The sequence below is a fragment of the Entelurus aequoreus genome, linkage group LG04 (genome assembly GCF_033978785.1).
Source record: "Entelurus aequoreus isolate RoL-2023_Sb linkage group LG04, RoL_Eaeq_v1.1, whole genome shotgun sequence".
Lineage (NCBI taxonomy): Eukaryota > Metazoa > Chordata > Actinopteri > Syngnathiformes > Syngnathidae > Entelurus > Entelurus aequoreus.
In genome coordinates, this window is record NC_084734.1 from 52,055,574 (window position 1) to 52,073,472 (window position 17,899).

General features: G+C 42.6%; 1 protein-coding gene across 2 annotated transcripts; it reads right to left on the reverse strand.

The window, feature by feature from the left end:
• Positions 1–426: 426 nt before the first annotated feature.
• Positions 427–16,997, reverse strand: LOC133648795 (sorting nexin-14-like). Of its 2 annotated transcripts, none has more exons than XM_062045237.1 (28): positions 16,786–16,997; positions 16,542–16,685; positions 13,188–13,308; positions 13,028–13,101; positions 12,874–12,952; positions 12,262–12,305; positions 12,110–12,197; positions 11,959–12,043; positions 11,733–11,889; positions 11,600–11,675; positions 11,489–11,533; positions 11,347–11,427; positions 9,641–9,755; positions 8,110–8,265; positions 7,901–8,025; positions 7,776–7,834; positions 7,561–7,693; positions 7,306–7,492; positions 7,161–7,244; positions 6,991–7,091; positions 6,817–6,928; positions 6,711–6,751; positions 4,691–4,810; positions 4,503–4,626; positions 4,265–4,429; positions 4,108–4,203; positions 3,936–4,027; positions 427–3,868 (listed from the first exon to the last, which is right to left on the reverse strand). In XM_062045237.1, the coding sequence occupies exons 2-28, from the start codon at positions 16,670–16,672 to the stop codon at positions 3,791–3,793; spliced, it is 2,769 nt and encodes a 922-aa protein (XP_061901221.1). In that variant the 5' UTR covers positions 16,673–16,685; positions 16,786–16,997; the 3' UTR covers positions 427–3,790. The 2 variants fall into 2 exon arrangements, with proteins under 2 accessions (XP_061901221.1, XP_061901220.1); XM_062045236.1 differs by having other exon boundaries at positions 9,641–9,758.
• Between the last annotated feature and the right edge of the window lie 902 nt (positions 16,998–17,899).

Below are 17,899 nucleotides of genomic sequence, written 5' to 3' on the forward strand. Positions count from 1 at the left end.
TTTGATGACGAGCAGCTGATCAAACGGTATCGTTTAGACAAAGCGGATATTATTTTTGTCACAGATTTAATACTTTTCGATTCCTTGTTGATTTCTGCATGTGTCTGCAGTGGGCTAGTATATATAGAGCCACCCACACCAGTTTCAAATTAGTTGCCTAATTAATGAATTGGAAAGAAAATGTTATGACAGTAGCGTATGTGTGTGGCCGTGAGGTGAGTGACGTCAGTGAGTGTGTGGGCGATAGAAGAGAGGGAGCGGTAGCGTGAGTGCCGACGGGGACTAGTTTGTTTTGTATTATTTTGTAGTTTATTGTCAAAATATACACTCCCATTGTCCACTTAAATATTTCCAAGATATTTCTTTATTCTTAGACAACGGATTCCCTTCCGTGATTGGTCATTTCTAAGGACACAGAAATGACGTCACCTAAAATTCCGTTTACGGCACATAGTAATGTCGTAATTCAGCTCTGAGTGTGACACTTAAGATTCAGTCCTACACTTCGCTGAAAGTGTGAGTAAGACGCTTGATAACTAACTTTTAAGTGCAGCTTTCAGCGAAGAATTTAGTTACTCTTAGTCAACTCTTAGCAGACTTCTTAGGAGTAATTCTAAGAAGCTTGATAAGTACGGCCCCAGGAAAGATGTTCATTATCTTGCAACGCTTGTTTGCTGAATTGCTTGTATTCCGTCATGTGACTTCTTCCCGGAAGTGAAAACCATTGGTGGTCAACCATTCAAGATGGCTGTTGTACAGCAAGTACAAAAGAGGCTTAAATCTTCCTGCAAAAAGCAGATACGAGCAAAAAAATCAAACTATGCAATGGAATAGATCCCTATACTATCAAAAAAAGATTTGTTGAGTGATATTAAGGATTATACGTCGGTCGTGTTACCAGACACATCAAACTATTGTGCTCCCGACATCATTCTACACGACAAAACAGAGAACTTGGAAAAGCATGGAGGTCTACAACTTCTTTTGTGTTTTGCTTGGTCAAGGAAATTAGTATCAAGACTCTCGGAGGGACGGCGTGGCGAAGTTGGTAGAGTGGCTGTGCCAGTGTTGCTGGTTACTGGGGTTCAATCCCCACCTTCTACCTTCCTAGTCACGTCCGTTGTGTCCTTGGGCAAGACACTTCACCCTTTGCCTCTGATGGCTGCTGGTTAGCGCCTTGCATGGCAGCTCCCGCCATCAGTGTGTGAATGGGTAAATGTGGAAATACTGTCAAAGCGCTTTGAATACCTTGAAGGTAGAAAAGCGCTATACAAGTATAACCCATTTAACATGCATCGTTTTTGCTCGGTAATTCTTCCACTGCTCCTTTGGACTGGAGTGAGTGCTACTTTTCTCGTTGTTTCGTAAAATTTTGCGCCTTTCTTGATCTCTCGAGGAACTCTGATGAAACATTTATCATTTTCGTGATTTGAACGATTCGTACAGCCAAAAACAACACAAGCCTAAGACATTTTTCTCAGAAAAAGGCAAAAAGTTGCCTAGTACCCATTGTGAACAGACGCTGGCTTGACCACCAGTGAGCCAAACATGTAAATCCAAGAAATAACGAGATTTGTTGAATTGTTACTTCTTTCAAAAACAAACACTTATTGATCACGTCAACTTAAATGTTCTCAAGAAACGTTTTTGTTATTGACCTTTATGGCATTAAAGAGGACATGCAGACGGCATACAAGTCTGCACAATGTGGCAGAGGTGGGACCAAGTCATTGTTTTGCAAGTCATAAGTAAGTCTCAAGTCTTTGCCCTCAAATATCCAGTCAAGTCCCGAGTCAAGACAGGCAAGTCCCTAGTCAAGTCCAAAGTCAAGACTGGAAAGTCTCGAGTCAAGTCCCAAGTCCTGCATTTTGAGTTTAAAGTCCTTTTAACCACAGACTAATATATTTACACAGATTGTATATGCCTTTAAAATGCTGTATTTATTTATTAAAACAAGTGCATTAGTAATTGCAGGGGAAAAAAAATAGTGCTGACATTGCACTTCATAATAGCACTATCAACCAGTCATTTTAAACATTTAACTCATTCCTTTACAGAATAAACACATTTGAAAAAACAAGTTATTTGTACAAAAGTGTTAACATTGTATTTCCATGGCATATTGCATTGTAACTAGTTCCACAGCAGTTTATATCCTGTTCTTACCTTATCTCATTGATCTCATCTCATACTGTATGTGTGTTTATGTGTGCGCACACATGACAAACATAACAAATACATGAACATAACAATGAACAGAATTGTACTTTTTAGATGTCAGGGCCCAATGCAATATGTACACACATTCTTAATATAGTATACATTTTACTGACCTTTATTTGACTATGTTTGTCTTTTTGTAGGTGGATAAAATACGCGGTGCTGCTGACCGCCGTCTAACATTACGTTACTGTGTGTGATACATGGACTAACGTAACGTTACGTATCGGTACCTCATGCAACCCTGCTTAAAAAAAATCACTTGACAAAAAGTATGAATAAGGTAGTGAACTGCAGTGGACGCAACAGATTGCCGTGTTTACAATAACGTTAGCAACAATAACGTTATAACGTTAGCAGTGAGTTTACAGCCTCATTGATTGAACTACACAGCAAATAAAAGTTACGTTACTTAGCCAATAAACGTTAGCTTACATTCAAAACTTACCGTTTTTTGTGCAACTTCAAATGTCGAACGAAGTTGGAAGTTGTTGCGTCTCCGTCTGTAATCATCGAACCGCATGTTTTGCATACGGTAATTCGTTTTTTGTTGACCACCTCGTAGTTTTTGGTATAATTTTTCCTCACTGGCGCGTTGCTTGACAGCTTTTCTTCGTTGGTTGTTCTGCAATTTGATGGGATGAAAACAAGGTGGGTCTAATTGGATTGGATGTTATACACGCTGACAGACACACACATACACAATGAAAGATACGGAGCGCTCCTGAATAACTTTTTAATCTTTGGGTTTTGGGGAAAGTAGCAAGTCTTGTCAAGTCAAAAGGCTCAAGTCCAAGCGAAGTCACAAGTCATTGATGTTAAAGTCTAAGTCGAGTTGCAAGCTCTTTACATTTTGTCAAGTGGAGTCTAAAGTCATCAAATTCATGACTTGAGTATGACTCGAGTCCAAGTCATGTGACTCGAGTCCACACCTCTGCAATGTGGTAAACCAAAACCCACTTTAGCATTCAATTAAGTTGTAAAAATGGCACAAAAGAAGCACCTGGAACAAAAAAATGTCCCTAAATCCTGTTATGAATCAAAAGGGGATTTAAGAAAGCTATTCACTGTACGTCAAGAGTGAAAAAGCATCCATGAACAGAGGAGGAGGTCTGCAACACCAGCAACTGTATCTCCCGCAGACAACATTGTCCTTTCAACCATTCCTAAAAAGACTAGAATTTAGCCTCCAACAAATAACAAACTTTCTGGTTCCAGGTGCACCTTTTGGTTTTGCCGCACCTTACCACAATGTTAACGAGAAGGGTTTCTCATTTGCATCTCAACAGTTGTTTTTCCCTACAACTTTAGGGCGGAACTACCCTTGCCTGAGCATGCTCTTCTTTTGTTGGAGGAGAAATAGTTAGGGCTTTGGCACCAGCATCTAGACTAGATCTGACGCGATCCAAGTCAATGTGCATCAACTGATGAAGCCCGCTTGGATGAGGCGAAAAGGTCTTCAAGACAAACTGAACTGTCCAGTTGGGATCGATTGATCAGCAGTTTTCCTTCAATAAGTTACCATGACGACATCCTTCAACGCTGAGGGGGAAACATGAACTCTTTGCTGTCAATGTTGATGCTGGTCAACATGGTCCAGTTCAGGAAAGAGCTCCAGCAGGGTGATGTCCAGCAGGACGTAGGACATCTGAGCACGCAAAAAAAAACCTAATCATTACAAAACAAGTTAATTAATCAATCAATCATCTTTGCACCTGTTTATTGAGTAGTGGCTGCTGCAGACCCTCAAAGAGAAGCTGGACACCGTCGTGTTTGTTTTCCTCACCAACCCACTTTCCAACTACATCTGATCACACACACACACACACACACACACACATATTTAAAAGTGTGAGTCCTCCCAGTGTCAAGGTGTTGAAGACTCACCAGGTAGGTAGTCCATCATCTGTTCAAAGGTCTGCTGAGCTCTGGCTTGCTTGTCCAGGATGCTTCGCTCCTCACTGCTCTCACAGAAGATGGCGTCTGGCGGTAGACGTGGCGTTTAGAGCATGGCGCTTTCTAAGGATGAGGACGGTGACCTGACCTCGTAGCTGCGTGATGAGTGAGACCATGTGGTGCTCCTGCAGGATGTGGTCCAGCTTAGACCGCATGTGCTGCTCAATGTAGGCCTCAAAAGTGTTTTTCAAGAGGATCCTGCCAGCTGACAGCAAGTGGTGAAGCCACGGCGGCATTCGGAACAACAGTCGACCTTGTCAGTGAAAAGGTTAAAATGTTAGTGCGTCTGGCGTGTGCGTCCACTGAGAGCGCGCGCGGCATCTTACCGATGTGCAACATGTAGTCATACATGCCATCAATGCCGACCGCCTCCAGGAAGCAGTTGTACTGGTGCCGCCTCTCGGCGCCTGCTGCCATGTTGGCGTTGTTGCTGTAGAGCTTGTTGTTGAGCTGCATGTAAAGAATGATCAATATCACGCGCTAGCTAAGGCGTGGACAAATGGGAGACGCTTGCCCGCTTGCTGGCGTCGGCACCAGGACTGAAGACGGTCAGTTCAGGACGACTGGGTTTAGGTTTAGGAGACTCGCATGAGTTGAAGAAGGACTGAAGGAAGGCATCCAAGTTCTGACCTTTCTGGAAAACACCAAAGCTAAATGCTACCATGACTTGTATTTGACTTTAATAAATGGATGTACAGTATTTAATGCTTGTCACAGCCGGACCGGAGCAAGATGAGGCAAAAGGATGCCAACCCCTGCTGGGCAAGCAGGCTCCGAGGGCAACTCCAGTCCCCAACACCCAAAAAACTTTTCAAAAACAAATACATTTAATAATGATGATGATTGCATACACACAAACGTACACACATAAAAATTCACAGAAGTACATAAGCCGGCAGGGACCGGTCCAGCTTCGGGACCAACCGCCCACCAAAAGTCAGCCGATCCAACCCCCCTATCACAGGTCTGGTCGAGCGCCCAAGGACAACGCCCAACAAGCCCGAAAACACCTGACCGCCAGCACCATCGCACCAAATCAAAACAACCAAAAAACCGCGACCAACAACCACAAGCCGACACAACCATGGAGACCAACCAGCACTAGCCTGCTAGCCAGCCCAAACGCGTACATGCAAACAGGGGACATCAACGCCACCCCCCCCCCCCCCCCCACACACCAAGGAACTTCACGCCCCAATCCAAACGTGCAAAAACACATCACTCCTCCAAACAACCGAGCCACAGCACCCACACCAAACAAAAAGGTTATGCTGCCCCCGCACCAAGCCATCGATAGAAACCCCACAGCGCCAAGCCAAAACAGACAAACATGAACCCTCCCCAACAGGAAGCAAACCCGCCACACAAACCGGAAGCGAAAAAACTGACCACCCAATCCACATCGATCAAAAAACGCTCAAACGTCACAAACCAAAACGGAAGACAAACACATCCAAACACACAAATAAAAACACGACACCCAAGAAGCCAGAACAACACCCAATGTCCCCTACACCAAGAGAGCACACCGCGCGGCTACTCAACCAAGTCAGCGAACAAAAAAACAAAAACCACAGCCCTGCCAAAAGACTCCAACACAACCACCCCCCCCACTAAAAAAATGCACTTTTCCTAACAACCAAAATAAACAGCCACACAATATACTGTCTTGGCAGAGAAAACTCCAAACCCCGCCCGGGTCCCATCTCCATCCGCGCCCAAACATGTCTATCCTCCATCACTTCAATACGCAAACACTATAGAAGGTTCCCGAACAAATGCAAACCGGGCGAACAGCCGTCCCACTCCTGGCCCACGCAACGCCACTCGAGTCTTCCCCCCGCCGAACACAGCCCGCACCCACCTGCCCCGACTCTGTGGACTCCACGTCGACAATTCAGCATAAAAACTGCACAAACCCCACGCTCAACGCAAACACAGCATCCCAGCTGACCAGACAGCAATGCGTTCACACAAGTTTAGACCGGGGAGCGACACCAATGCATCTTGCCCATATGCCAGCACCCAAGCCAACCAGCAAGTCAATGCCAGTCAACCCCCACAATTCCATCACCACGGCACCATCAACCACGGCCCCCCGATCACTTCAATTCAACACAGTAACGGCAACCGCCTGTAGCTCTTCAGCGGCCACCACCATCACCGCCCATCTCATCACAAACACTACTGCAGCCGCCAAAACCAAGGTAAAAGGGCGATCGACACCGCAATCAAAACGCGCACACACGGCGACTACAGAAGCCGACAAACCCATTGACCCCCACCTTTTCCATTGCCCGGCCAATCGACCCATCAAACATTGGCCCATGCCCACCAAACACCCCAACGCGCCATAGACCACACCTCCACAAAGCCATGGACTGCCCCATAACTTCATGATGATGTGCGGACATGATGATGATGAGGTTTGAGTTGGGCCCCCAAGTAACTAGGATGCTAACATGCTAAATGACATGAATGCAAGCAAATACCCTCTGCTGTTCATAAGAGGAAGTAATGGAAAAAACACTGACCTCTTTCATCAACTTTCCAGGAACAGACTTGAAGATCTTTCCTGCAGGACAAATACTTAGTTGAGAAGACATGAAATTAGGATGAAGACGAAGATGATGATGGTACCCAAGTTAACGTCAGGGAGCATCCTGTCCACAAACTGAGACTCCATGCTATAAGGAGACAGGAAGTCTGCCAGCAGCTGACTGTTGCTGAGCTCTGGATACTGCAGGAGTCTCTGCACGTATGCACACAAAGATCAATTCCCATTCTTGGTGCTCTTTGTGGTAGGTGAATTACCTGTAAATACTCCTCAAACTCCTCCCTCTTGGAGGTCAGGAACTCGTGGTTCTTGGGTCCCAGGATGCGTTTGGCAGGAAGCTGTGCATCCACAAAGGCGCCTGCAATCATCACGTCTTTGAGTTTAAAGACAGTGATGGCAGGAAAGGAAGCAAAGGTGCAAGTGTTACCGTGAAACTCTGTGAGCTTGGACTCCAGCACGTAGAACTCCAAATATCTTCTGTAGACCGACCACCTCTCTGCATCATGACCCACTGCAAAAAGGTCCATCAGGATGACAACGTTCAGCAAAGATGGAGTCTTGGCATGGCTCACCTTTGCTCCTGTCGTTGCGCTCCACATCGATGCAGAAGACAGGAATCCTCTCCTTCTTGGCCTCGTCCTCGTAGATGTCAATATATGGGATGGTGATGGTCCAGGCAGAAAGGTTCCTTAAGCTTCCTGTTGTGCATGCTGGCTCAGCAGGCAAGTCGTCCTCCGTCACTACTGTGGCCTCTTCCACCTGTGGGGGACCGGACGCGTCAAATGACTGGCCGACCAGGGGCAGGCAACATTGAAAAGGACGCACACCAAGTCGTCATCGCCGTCGGCCATGGAACAGGGCGGCAAGATGGCACCCTCCATGGTGGTGCTCCTGAACACGCCCTTGATTCTGCTGCCAATCCTGCTGATGCCAAACGACTCCCCCCGCTTGGAGGCGTTTCTGTAAGCATTCCAGGTTGCCAAAGTCACATGGTACACAGCGCTCTCAGCAGGACCACTCCAGCACTGATTAATTGACAAACCTGCTGACTCGTGAACTCCTTGCAGGTGACTCAGCGCCTTTCAGCAGGTTTCTGAAGTACTGACACACACACGCACAATGTTGGACAGGCACAGTCAGGAGGCGTAGTGTGTGCAGCTGTCCTACCTCATCGCTCTGACAGAACATGCGCGTGAAGACGTTCTCCAGAAGAGACAGGACGTGTTCATAGGCCTCAAATAGACAGCGCGTGGTCTGCAGCTTGACCACGGCGTAGTACGGACCTGCAGCCACTGTTTAAGAGGTCAAGTGACCACAGCTTACAAGGTTTTACTTAAAAGGAAGCATCTGGAGATGATGATGAAATGACGTCTTACCGTTCCTTATCTCATTCACGATGACGCTGTCCAAGTTGATCTTGTCCACGCTCTCGTCCAGGCAGTACGTCTCATAGATGTGCACCACCTCGCCATGTAGACGCTGCAGCTCCGAGTTGCACAAGTCGGGACTCAAGATCTTGTCGTTCAGCTCCTCTGGTGGAATGTCACAGCAACCATGTGTGTCCTCTCGTGTTGGCAATTATGGAGGTTGGAAGCGAACATTCAACAAGGACTTTTGTTGGCAGCTCATAGTAAACGTACAAAATAAATATTTAAACCCTTCTAACTCTTAGGATCATCACCATGTCCACACAGCTTTTGCCTGTCCTAGCTGGGATTGCAGACGTCCATCATTGTCTTCTTCATCAACGCTTCCATGAAACTACATGACAACAATTTGGACTAACTTGTGGAGAATTAAATGGCAGGACATGCAGCCTGTTAAAAACACCCCACCATCAGCAGTAGGGAATATTCCATGCAAGGTTTGGCTCACGCTAAACTGGATCACAAGTGGCATGGAGTGTTCCAACCTCAACCTGAAAGACTTCAAGACTTGCGAGCCGACTGGCCAGACTAAAACATGTCGATCATTATTCTTGACAAAGTGCCTCATTTATAAACATTGCATACTTTTAAATTTTTTTAGACACGGGAATCAGCGATGCCCGATGATGTCACCACGAAATAAAGCTCATAATCATAAAAAAACACATACGTTTCATGATTGTGAATATATATGGTATATTTATTTGTTAGAGTCTAAATATGAACATATAGTGCTGTATCCATGTCTTTATATTGTACATGTAGTGGGTCATTGAAGAATTGTTTATTTTGATCATTTTTAATTGAATGATAAAAATATATAAATATATCAGGATGTGCATATGTGACAGTGCCACAGTAAAAAGTATGTTTTAGGATTAAAAAAACGTTTTTTTCCGATGCATTTAGACTTCTGGAGTTTAACACTTTGAAGTGCAAATGTTTAGATCTCACGCAACATGTATTAGGAATATTATTATTATTATCACCACTCAAATATCTATATAAAATCAACAATAGTTCTCAAGAGCCTTAAAAATATTGCTCATGATGACTACTATTGTTATGCAACAGAATGTCAGTTATGCATTACTTGACAAAATAAATACATATAAATAATAAATACATTATTATACATGATTTGGACAAAGCAACAGTTCTCCGTCAACATGAAGCTGACACTATGATTGGTCTAATATTGACATTCATATAGTTATTTTTTATAAAATATGACGTTACTTAGCTCTCTTAAAAATGTGTTACGTTGCTCTACGTAATAAACACCAGTCTGAAAATACTGCCTTCTTCTTTTATTGACGATCCAACACTAGATCCTTTAAATCATCAGCATATTCATGATCTAATTAGCATGACCATTTATGGATGATTGGGGGAAGACCATAATTCACTGCAGGTATGATTCAAATGAAGAAGAGAAGTCGTAAGAGGAGGAGAAAAAGAAGATGATGTGGGCTCTCACCTACGGCCAAGCAGAACTGCAACACGTGCACGGCGCCCTCCTGCTTCAGAAAGTTCATGAAACGAAAGAGAAGGTCCTGCTGCTCCCTGATCTCCTTCAGCTCCAACTTGAGAACCTGCTGGATGGACATGCTCGTCTTCAGCTTGCAATGCTAGTGTGTGCCAAGCAGTGTTGGGACTAACGCGTTACTTTGTAACGTGTTACTGTAATGCCGTTATTTTCGGCGGTAACTAGTAGTCTAACGCGTTATTTTTTATATTCAGTAACTCCGTTACCATTATTACATGATGATTTACTGCGTTATTTTACGTTATTTTTTATGTAGTATCGGCTATAAACATAAGATCTGAGTGTGTTTTATTGGAGAGTTGCAGTGTCGTCCTTCTGAATCTTCTTGTGTCACAACGGGGAGAAGAGAAGAGGAGCGCTGTATGTGTGTCCGTGTTTACTAACAAGACATCATTTCGGAGCCGCAGTCGAGTTTCTTAACATGGAGATATTCTCACTACTTTTCTTTTGTCAAGCACAAAGAAAAGAACATTTTAGTTAAATGTAAGTTGTGTCTTGGATCAAAGATCCCATCTAATGCCCAAAACAGCAATTCAAATCTGCTGAAACAGCTACAAAAGCAACATGCTTCAACAAAGCTAGCAAAGAGAGAAACAGACTCCGATGACACTTCACTTCCACCTAAGGATTTTAACGGAGGCACTGCTAGCCAGGACAACGTTGATAGAGCCATTGCAGCGTAAGTGCTAGAAGACATGCAGGCTATTTCTACAGTGGAGTCACCTGCTTTCAGGCAGCTAATTAGCATGATACCGGCATCAAACAGCAAATGGCACGGAAAACATTTTCACGTACCTGGACAGTGAGGACATAAACATGGAAAGCGAGCTAAAGAAGACACTCCAAACTCTGCCTCTGCTCCTCATTCAGCACTGAAGGTACACACTCTGTCAATTCTCTTATATACTGTTGCTCTTTCATTATAGGCTTCTAGAGTGTTTCATTATCACATCACTCTAAATCTATAGACTATAAAGTTCACAAACATAAAGAGGGATCCTAGTGGGCCAGGCCAATATTTCCTTTTCTCTAAACTAAAACTGGGGAAATGCCTAGAGTGTTCTGGGCTTCAGTACAGTGTTGATCTCCCGAAGACATAATTTTATTTCACAATTCCTTGAGAGAAAAAAACGCCTGGTTAGGCTTTGTGTATGTCATGTGTGCCTTCCTTGGGTGAAGCCAGGTTTACAGCTATGTTGTTATTATGCGGTTTGTTACTTATGTATGTTATGTTGCAGCTATTTAAAATACTTTTGTCAATTTGTTCTGGCCTGAAATAAATTGGCCCTTTGAAACATATCTTTGTCTTTGTGTGTTGTATGTAGACCACATTGCTTAGCAGAATTCAGTGATGCAAATGTATGTAAAGTTGATCAACAGATTGTATTATTCTCCAGTGCAATAACAGTACTGAAATTAAGGCTAAAAGGGCATTAATGGGAGCTTTAAAAAAAAAAAGAAGTAACTAAATAGTTACTTTTCACAGTAACGTGTTACTTTTTGGTGTAAGTAACTGAGTTAGTAACTGAGTTACTTTTGAAATAAAGTAACTAGTAACTGTAACTAGTTACTGGTTTTCAGTAACCAACCCAACACTGGTGCCAAGTGAGAAGCTCAGGTGAGAGCTGAGGACTGACCGTGGATTTCTTATGGCTGCAGTCTGCGTATTTGTGAAGGAAAGGAACCAGAGCTGATGGAGCTTCTGAGGCAGCTTCTGGCTACACAACAAGCACACAGTTTCAACTTCAAGACAAACGTGAAGACACTTCTGTGACTTACTGGCGTGTTGTCGATAAATTTCAGCACCATTAAGTTAACGGTGTCCTGCAAAGAAGTGAGAGCACAATGCAGTCAAAACAGAGCAGTTTGCAGCAGCACAGTCTGACTCACCGGATCGGCCATTAAGTCCATGGTGGGCAGGAGGACAGAGCCGGCCATTACCTCCCTCAGCAGCAGCGCCAGAGACCTGGCGAGAGAAGACGCTCAACGACCGGTACTTCCTGAAAATCAGGCGTTAGCCTACCTGCACTCTGTTGCTTTTGGAGGCATCAGGTACGGGAAGAGCATCTCGCTCAGCTTCCTGACATACAGCAGCTCCTTCTTGCGGCTGCGCACGGCCACGTGTAGGTCGGAGCCGTACTCCTCCAGACATGCCTGCTGCAATGCACGACCTTGGCGAGCTGTAAGGATGTTAAGGATGTTAATACAAAAAAAACTAAGGATGTCATAGAGCACACAAACAGCGTTACCTTTAGCTCCAGCTTTAGCCAGAATCTCTATATGTTTGACTGCAGCCTTCATCACTTTGTCTGCAAACACAGCAGGTACGTCCACCTGCACACACAGCGATCACCTTTCACTTTGCAGCTCCCGCATGGAAACAGTGTAAAGATACGTCACCTTCTGAGCTTGCCGCACCAACACGGACGCAAAGAATCGAAAGCTCATGCGAAGTTCGTCGATACACGCCTCATCATCTGTGATGTCACTGCAGCCCACAAGAAGACATTAAGTTGGACTTTGGGACAAGAAAAACAAGCGCATGGACTCACCGATACCACGGGTACACAAAGTTCTCCAGAACCAGCTCAAAGACCTGCAACCACAACAACATATCTTATAAATCAGTGTGTTGAATGCCATCAATGTTGGACGTGATCAGTGTTGGTGATCTATATTGGTGATCAACGTCAGACATGATCAGTGTTGGATGTGATCAATGTTGGTGATCAGTATTGGTGATCATGGTTAATGAGAAATATGGGTGATCAATGTTGGTGATCAGTGTTGGATGTGATCAAAGTTGGTGATTAGTGTTGGATGTGATCAAAGTTGGTGATCAGTGTCAGTGATCAATATTGGTGTTCAAAGTTGGTGATTAAGGGTGGACATGATCAGTGTTGGTGATCCATGTTGGTCATCGGTGTTGGATGTGTTCAATGTTGGACGCTATCCATATTAGCGATCAATGTGAGACATTATCAATTTAGGTGATCGGTGTTGGACGTGATAAATGTTAGTGATTAATGTTGGATGTTATCAATATTGGTGATCAATGTAGGTAATCAATGTTGGTGATAAACATTGGACATGATCAATGTAGATGATAAATGGAGGTGATTAATATTAAAGATCAATGTCAGACATTATTAATATTTTCAGACCTCTGCTATGGAAGAGTCAATCTTGGAATTAATCTTCATGCCCAACCAGGGCTGGTGGTTCTCCAGCAGCAACGTTGGCCTTGAAACAAAAACATGTACACTAGGTGGCAGTAACATGACACAGTTGTGTTGTCATGGCAACACAACAACGTACCTGTGACGCTTGCATTTCACCTTCCCACACACCGCACAGCTGTGACCAGAAGGGAACAACTCTTGTTCCTGACGCTGTGATGGCAAAGAAACCATCATCATCATCATTTTCATTGTCATTATCATCTCCAGGAGACATGTCCACTTCCACTAAGACTCACAGGCTGTCTTGGTGTCCTGCTGAAGAAGATGTTTGGGAGCAGGGAGTTTGGTTCCAGAGCATAGTAGAATGTGATGACACCTGCCAGGAAGGACCAGAAGCCCATCAGGATGTGGATGTACCTGCAAATACAACAACCACATCATCACATATTCATCACAACCTATCATAGCAATTCACCAATATCACACATGCATGCCCCCTACTGGCTGTGAGCAGTACATGCATGGCATTGCCACTATTGATTCGCTATGACTACAGAAACCTGGCTCTATCATAAACATAAACATTAGTAACCTGAAGGAAAAAATAAGAAGCTATCATATGAATGCTGACTCAGATCATGCAACAAGTGGTGGAAAGTGTTGCGTAGACAGCTCTTCCTCCCAAGGAAGTCAAAGTCTGCTGTCCACTCCCAAGTTCTTTTAATGGCAAATAAGCTGATGTTAAATTGACCACCAAAAGCCGTAGTTGGTATTTTGTTGTTTATTGTCAAAGCTTTGGCAATAATGAGACCAGCCTTGCACAAACTATCTCGATGCGTGGCTCTATCCTGTCTGCCTTCTTCTCCCTCTCCCTGTACTCTTCTACCCTTTTGTTTTGTCTACCGCTTGCATTCCAGAAGCTCCAAGGCCTCAAACACACAGTCAACCTTTTACTAAGCAGACAATTTGGAAAAGCACTAGCTGTTTTGTAATATGACTACGGAAGTAAAAAGTAACACAAAATATGGATATATGGAAAATATCTCGTTCCATCAAAGGTGATATTGTGTAAGTAAAACAAATAATATTTTTAAACTTTACTGCCTCTCGGACATTAACGGCACATTAATTTATAATTGTGTCATCAAAGAATAAAAATGCATTTTTGTCAATATGCATTAAAACAAAAACAATGATAGATGATGATGGTACAACACATAATACACAAGCTATGGAGATACAAACAACTGCATTTAAATTAAATAAGAACGACTTAGATTATCTTGAAATATGAGATGCAATTGTATGATTTTTTTAAACTATAAACAAACTTAAAATATACAATTCAATCTGATTCAATGAACAATGGCTACAGTGTAGCACTTTATGACATTGTCGAGCTAATGAGATGCATTTTGACTGTTGTAATTTGGCTATTATTTTTGGCTATGGTGGTGATGGAAGTGATGATATTAAATATTGTTATTGAAATTGTGATCATTTGGTTTGTTTTTGCTTATTTAATGCTTTTTAAAATTACAATTACTATTGTCATTACTATTGTAACTGTTGTTGCTATTATTCATTAGTTTTTCCTTTCTATCCTTATATATATATATATATATATATATATATATATATATATATATATATATATATATATATATATATATATATAGGTTTATTTGAAATAGGGACAGAAACATAGAAACATATCTGAAACAGTTATCTAATGTATGCAAATAGGGTTTGTAACCAAAGCTAATTTACAACACTTGTCCCCAACAACAATATATAACATTTATCCATCCATCCAACCCTCTTCTTCCGCTTAGTCAAGGTCGGGTCACGGGGAAAGCAACCTGAGCAGAGAAGCCCAGACTTCCCTCTCCCCAGCCACTTTGTCCAGTTCCTGACGAGGGAACCTGAGACATTCCCAGGCCAGCTGGGACATAGACATAGACCCTCCAACGTCTCCTGGTCTTCCCCGCGGCCTCCGACAGGTTGGATGTGCCCTAAACACTTCCCCACACTCGGCTGCGAACCGATCCAGTTAGACCTGAAAATCCTGGCCAGATGAAGCCAGCAGGACCACATCATCACCAAAAAGCAGAGACCTAATACTGCAGCCACCAAACTGGATCCCCCCAACATCCTGACTGCTTCTAGAAATTCTGTCTATAAATGTTATAAACAGAATCAGTGACAAAGGACAGCCCTGGTGCAGTCCAACCCTCACTGGAAACAGGTCCGACTTACTGCCGGCAATGTGGACCAATCTTTGACACCGGCAGAGTCTGGTACCCCCTACTCTCTGAGCACTCCCCACAGGATCTCCCAATGGACACGGTTCAAGTGAAATGAAGTGAATTGTATTTCTTTAGCGCTTTTTTCTCTGGAGACTCAAAGCGCTTTACTTAGTGAAACTCATTATCTTCATCTTTAAACTACATTTAAACCAGTGTGGGCGGCACTGGGAGCAGGTGGGTAAAGTGTCTTGTCCAAAGACAAAACAGCAGTGACTAGAATGGCAGAAGCGGAAATCTGACCTGGAGCCCTTAAATTGTTGGCACGGCCGCTCTACTAACAGAGCCACGCCGCCCCTAAAGTTCACAGAGCACACTGGTTGGGCAAAATCCCATGCACCCTCGAGGACCCTGCCGAGAGTATAGGGCTTTTCCACAGTTCCATGACTAGGGCTAAAACCACACTACTCCTCCTGAATCCGAGGTTTGACTATCTGGCGTAGCCTCCTCTCCAGTATATCTGAATAGACCTTACCGGGAACCACGATGGTTGGATCATACCCTCTGGTGCCCCTTCTTAAATTGAGGGACCACCACCCCAGTCAGCCAATCTAGAGGCACCGCCCCCGATGTCCATGCAATGCTGCAGAGTCTTGTCACCCAAGACAGCCCCACAGCATCCAAAGCCTTAACGAATTCCAGGCGGATGTCCTTTACCCCTGTGGATCTGCCACCAAGGAGCTTTTTAACTACCTCTGCAACTTCAGCCCAAGAAATGAGTGTGATAAAATTTTAAACAATAACAACCGTTTAAATATGCTGAGCCATCACGCCATGGAATCATCCATTGCAATAAGCATTTTAGCACAAAACAAACACATACAGTATGTAGTGGGTTAAAGAAACATGTATGTTTAATATACTGTATGTAGTGTTAGAAATAAAGGTATAGTATGTTAAACATATATGGTAAAAATAGTATAATAAAATAGATATATCGCATGTTACAGTAGATATATAGGATGGAAATATAATTATATTTCAACAGAGATGAGACAGTTCAACATAGTTCCAAAATCATTAATGCAAGAGAGTGTATAGCTATTGTTAATTTGCAACCCGTTTCCCTAGCTGGGCTATTAAATAAATAACGTAATTTAGCAAAGCATACAATCAACTAATGCACAAAAACATTTCAAAATACAAGGTAAGACCGTAAAAAACAACTACAACCAACTGTTGTCCCTTTAGCCAACACTTAACTTTTGATGTGAACATATTAATATCTGATATTGATAGTATTAAAAAGTAGATACTGTATAAAGAATGTTCCAACAGTAATTATAACAGTGTGTTGTGGTAATTTATACATTTATAAAGATGGAGTCTTACGAGTTGATTTACCTGTTGAGCAGCAAGGTGAGTCCCAGCATGAAGACGAGCAGGAAACAGAAGACAGGATACTGACGGGCTGCTTTACTGACGACGTCCAGCCTCAGTGTTCGCTTTAAAGCCACCATAACACCGCCCACCATCCTAAAACAGGGCCTAAAACAACAACATGTACTTTAAATGTACCTCAAAAAATGAAGTCGAGCTGCGTTCAGTTGCTAGCCAGCTAGCTAACTGCTAACAACACTATACTTACGATGAAAGTAAGTAGTCTTCACAAAATAACACAAATCATCGCCAATACTTCTTGTATCGGCGCCTCAAATTCCGCAATTGACGTTGTTTAAAAAAATTGTTTTCGTCATGGCAATTTTTGCAAGCGACTTTTTTGACAGCTCGTATGTTTATAATCCGTGCTCTTCTAATCCTGTTTGGTTTGCCAGGTGTACTTGAATCGGAAAATGTCACCTTTATTTGAAAGGACGTTCTATTTCATTGGAATTACAATAACTATTAAAACCATTAAGTTGAACTATTAAAACCATTAAGTTATTTGTACACGCTTAATTTCATTGGATAAAATAGCAAGCCTCTATTCAACCCAACATTAGTTTGATCTATGCTCGGAATGAAACGGAATTTAACACTTTTAAATCGGAAGTGTTAAAAATACTTTAGAGATTGAACAGGGATTATAAATAATCGCTATTGATAACTTTATTATGTATTAGTTATGTTTTTTGGTTCAGTTAAATTTAAATGTTTCGTGTATTGCACTCTAAACAGTTAACCCGGCTCTGAGTTCATTTATACGCACATGGCAACCCACAATTCATCTCGTCACTTCCGTTCAGTGGGAGTTTGCCCTGATAAAACATAGAAGCGTGCCTATGGATTAATACACATCCATCCATTCATTACTACCGCATACAATATGCAATGGTTGAACGTCATTCACGTCAATACTTTGACGTATAATTACTTTGTTTTTATTTTCAATTGTTTGTATTTTTCCTTACTTGTCCTGTATGTATGTATGGTTGCATTTTGTTAAAAGGGACAGCGGTAAAAAAATGGATGGATGTTGATACCAATGAAAATTAAATTAAAGTTTTTTTCCCTGTATTTCTGTATATTCACTCCTTCAATAAACCATACAAATACGCATTTTTACTACATTGGGTCTACAAAGTTGTTAATGGTATGAAATAAATACATTAAAATGGATGTGACATTGTACCTGTTTTTGACACAGGGTTAGTAGAAACATACACAATATTTTAAACACCCTGGCAAAAAACACTACATTAATCAACTTTTTGCTTGGTTTGACGTTAAATGAAACTTGATTTTACAAATTATAAATTTAC

Excerpts from the sequence above, each read along its gene's own strand:
- LOC133648795 (XM_062045236.1), bottom strand. The coding sequence starts at position 16,672 with ATGGTGGGCGGTGTTATGGTGGCTTTAAAGCGAACACTGAGGCTGGAC. Across the intron at positions 8,026-8,109 it reads CGTGAATGAGATAAGGAACG|TGGCTGCAGGTCCGTACTAC; the intron begins GTAAGACGTCAT and ends CCTCTTAAACAG. Across the intron at positions 7,245-7,305 it reads GCGCAACGACAGGAGCAAAG|TGGGTCATGATGCAGAGAGG; the intron begins GTGAGCCATGCC and ends ACCTTTTTGCAG.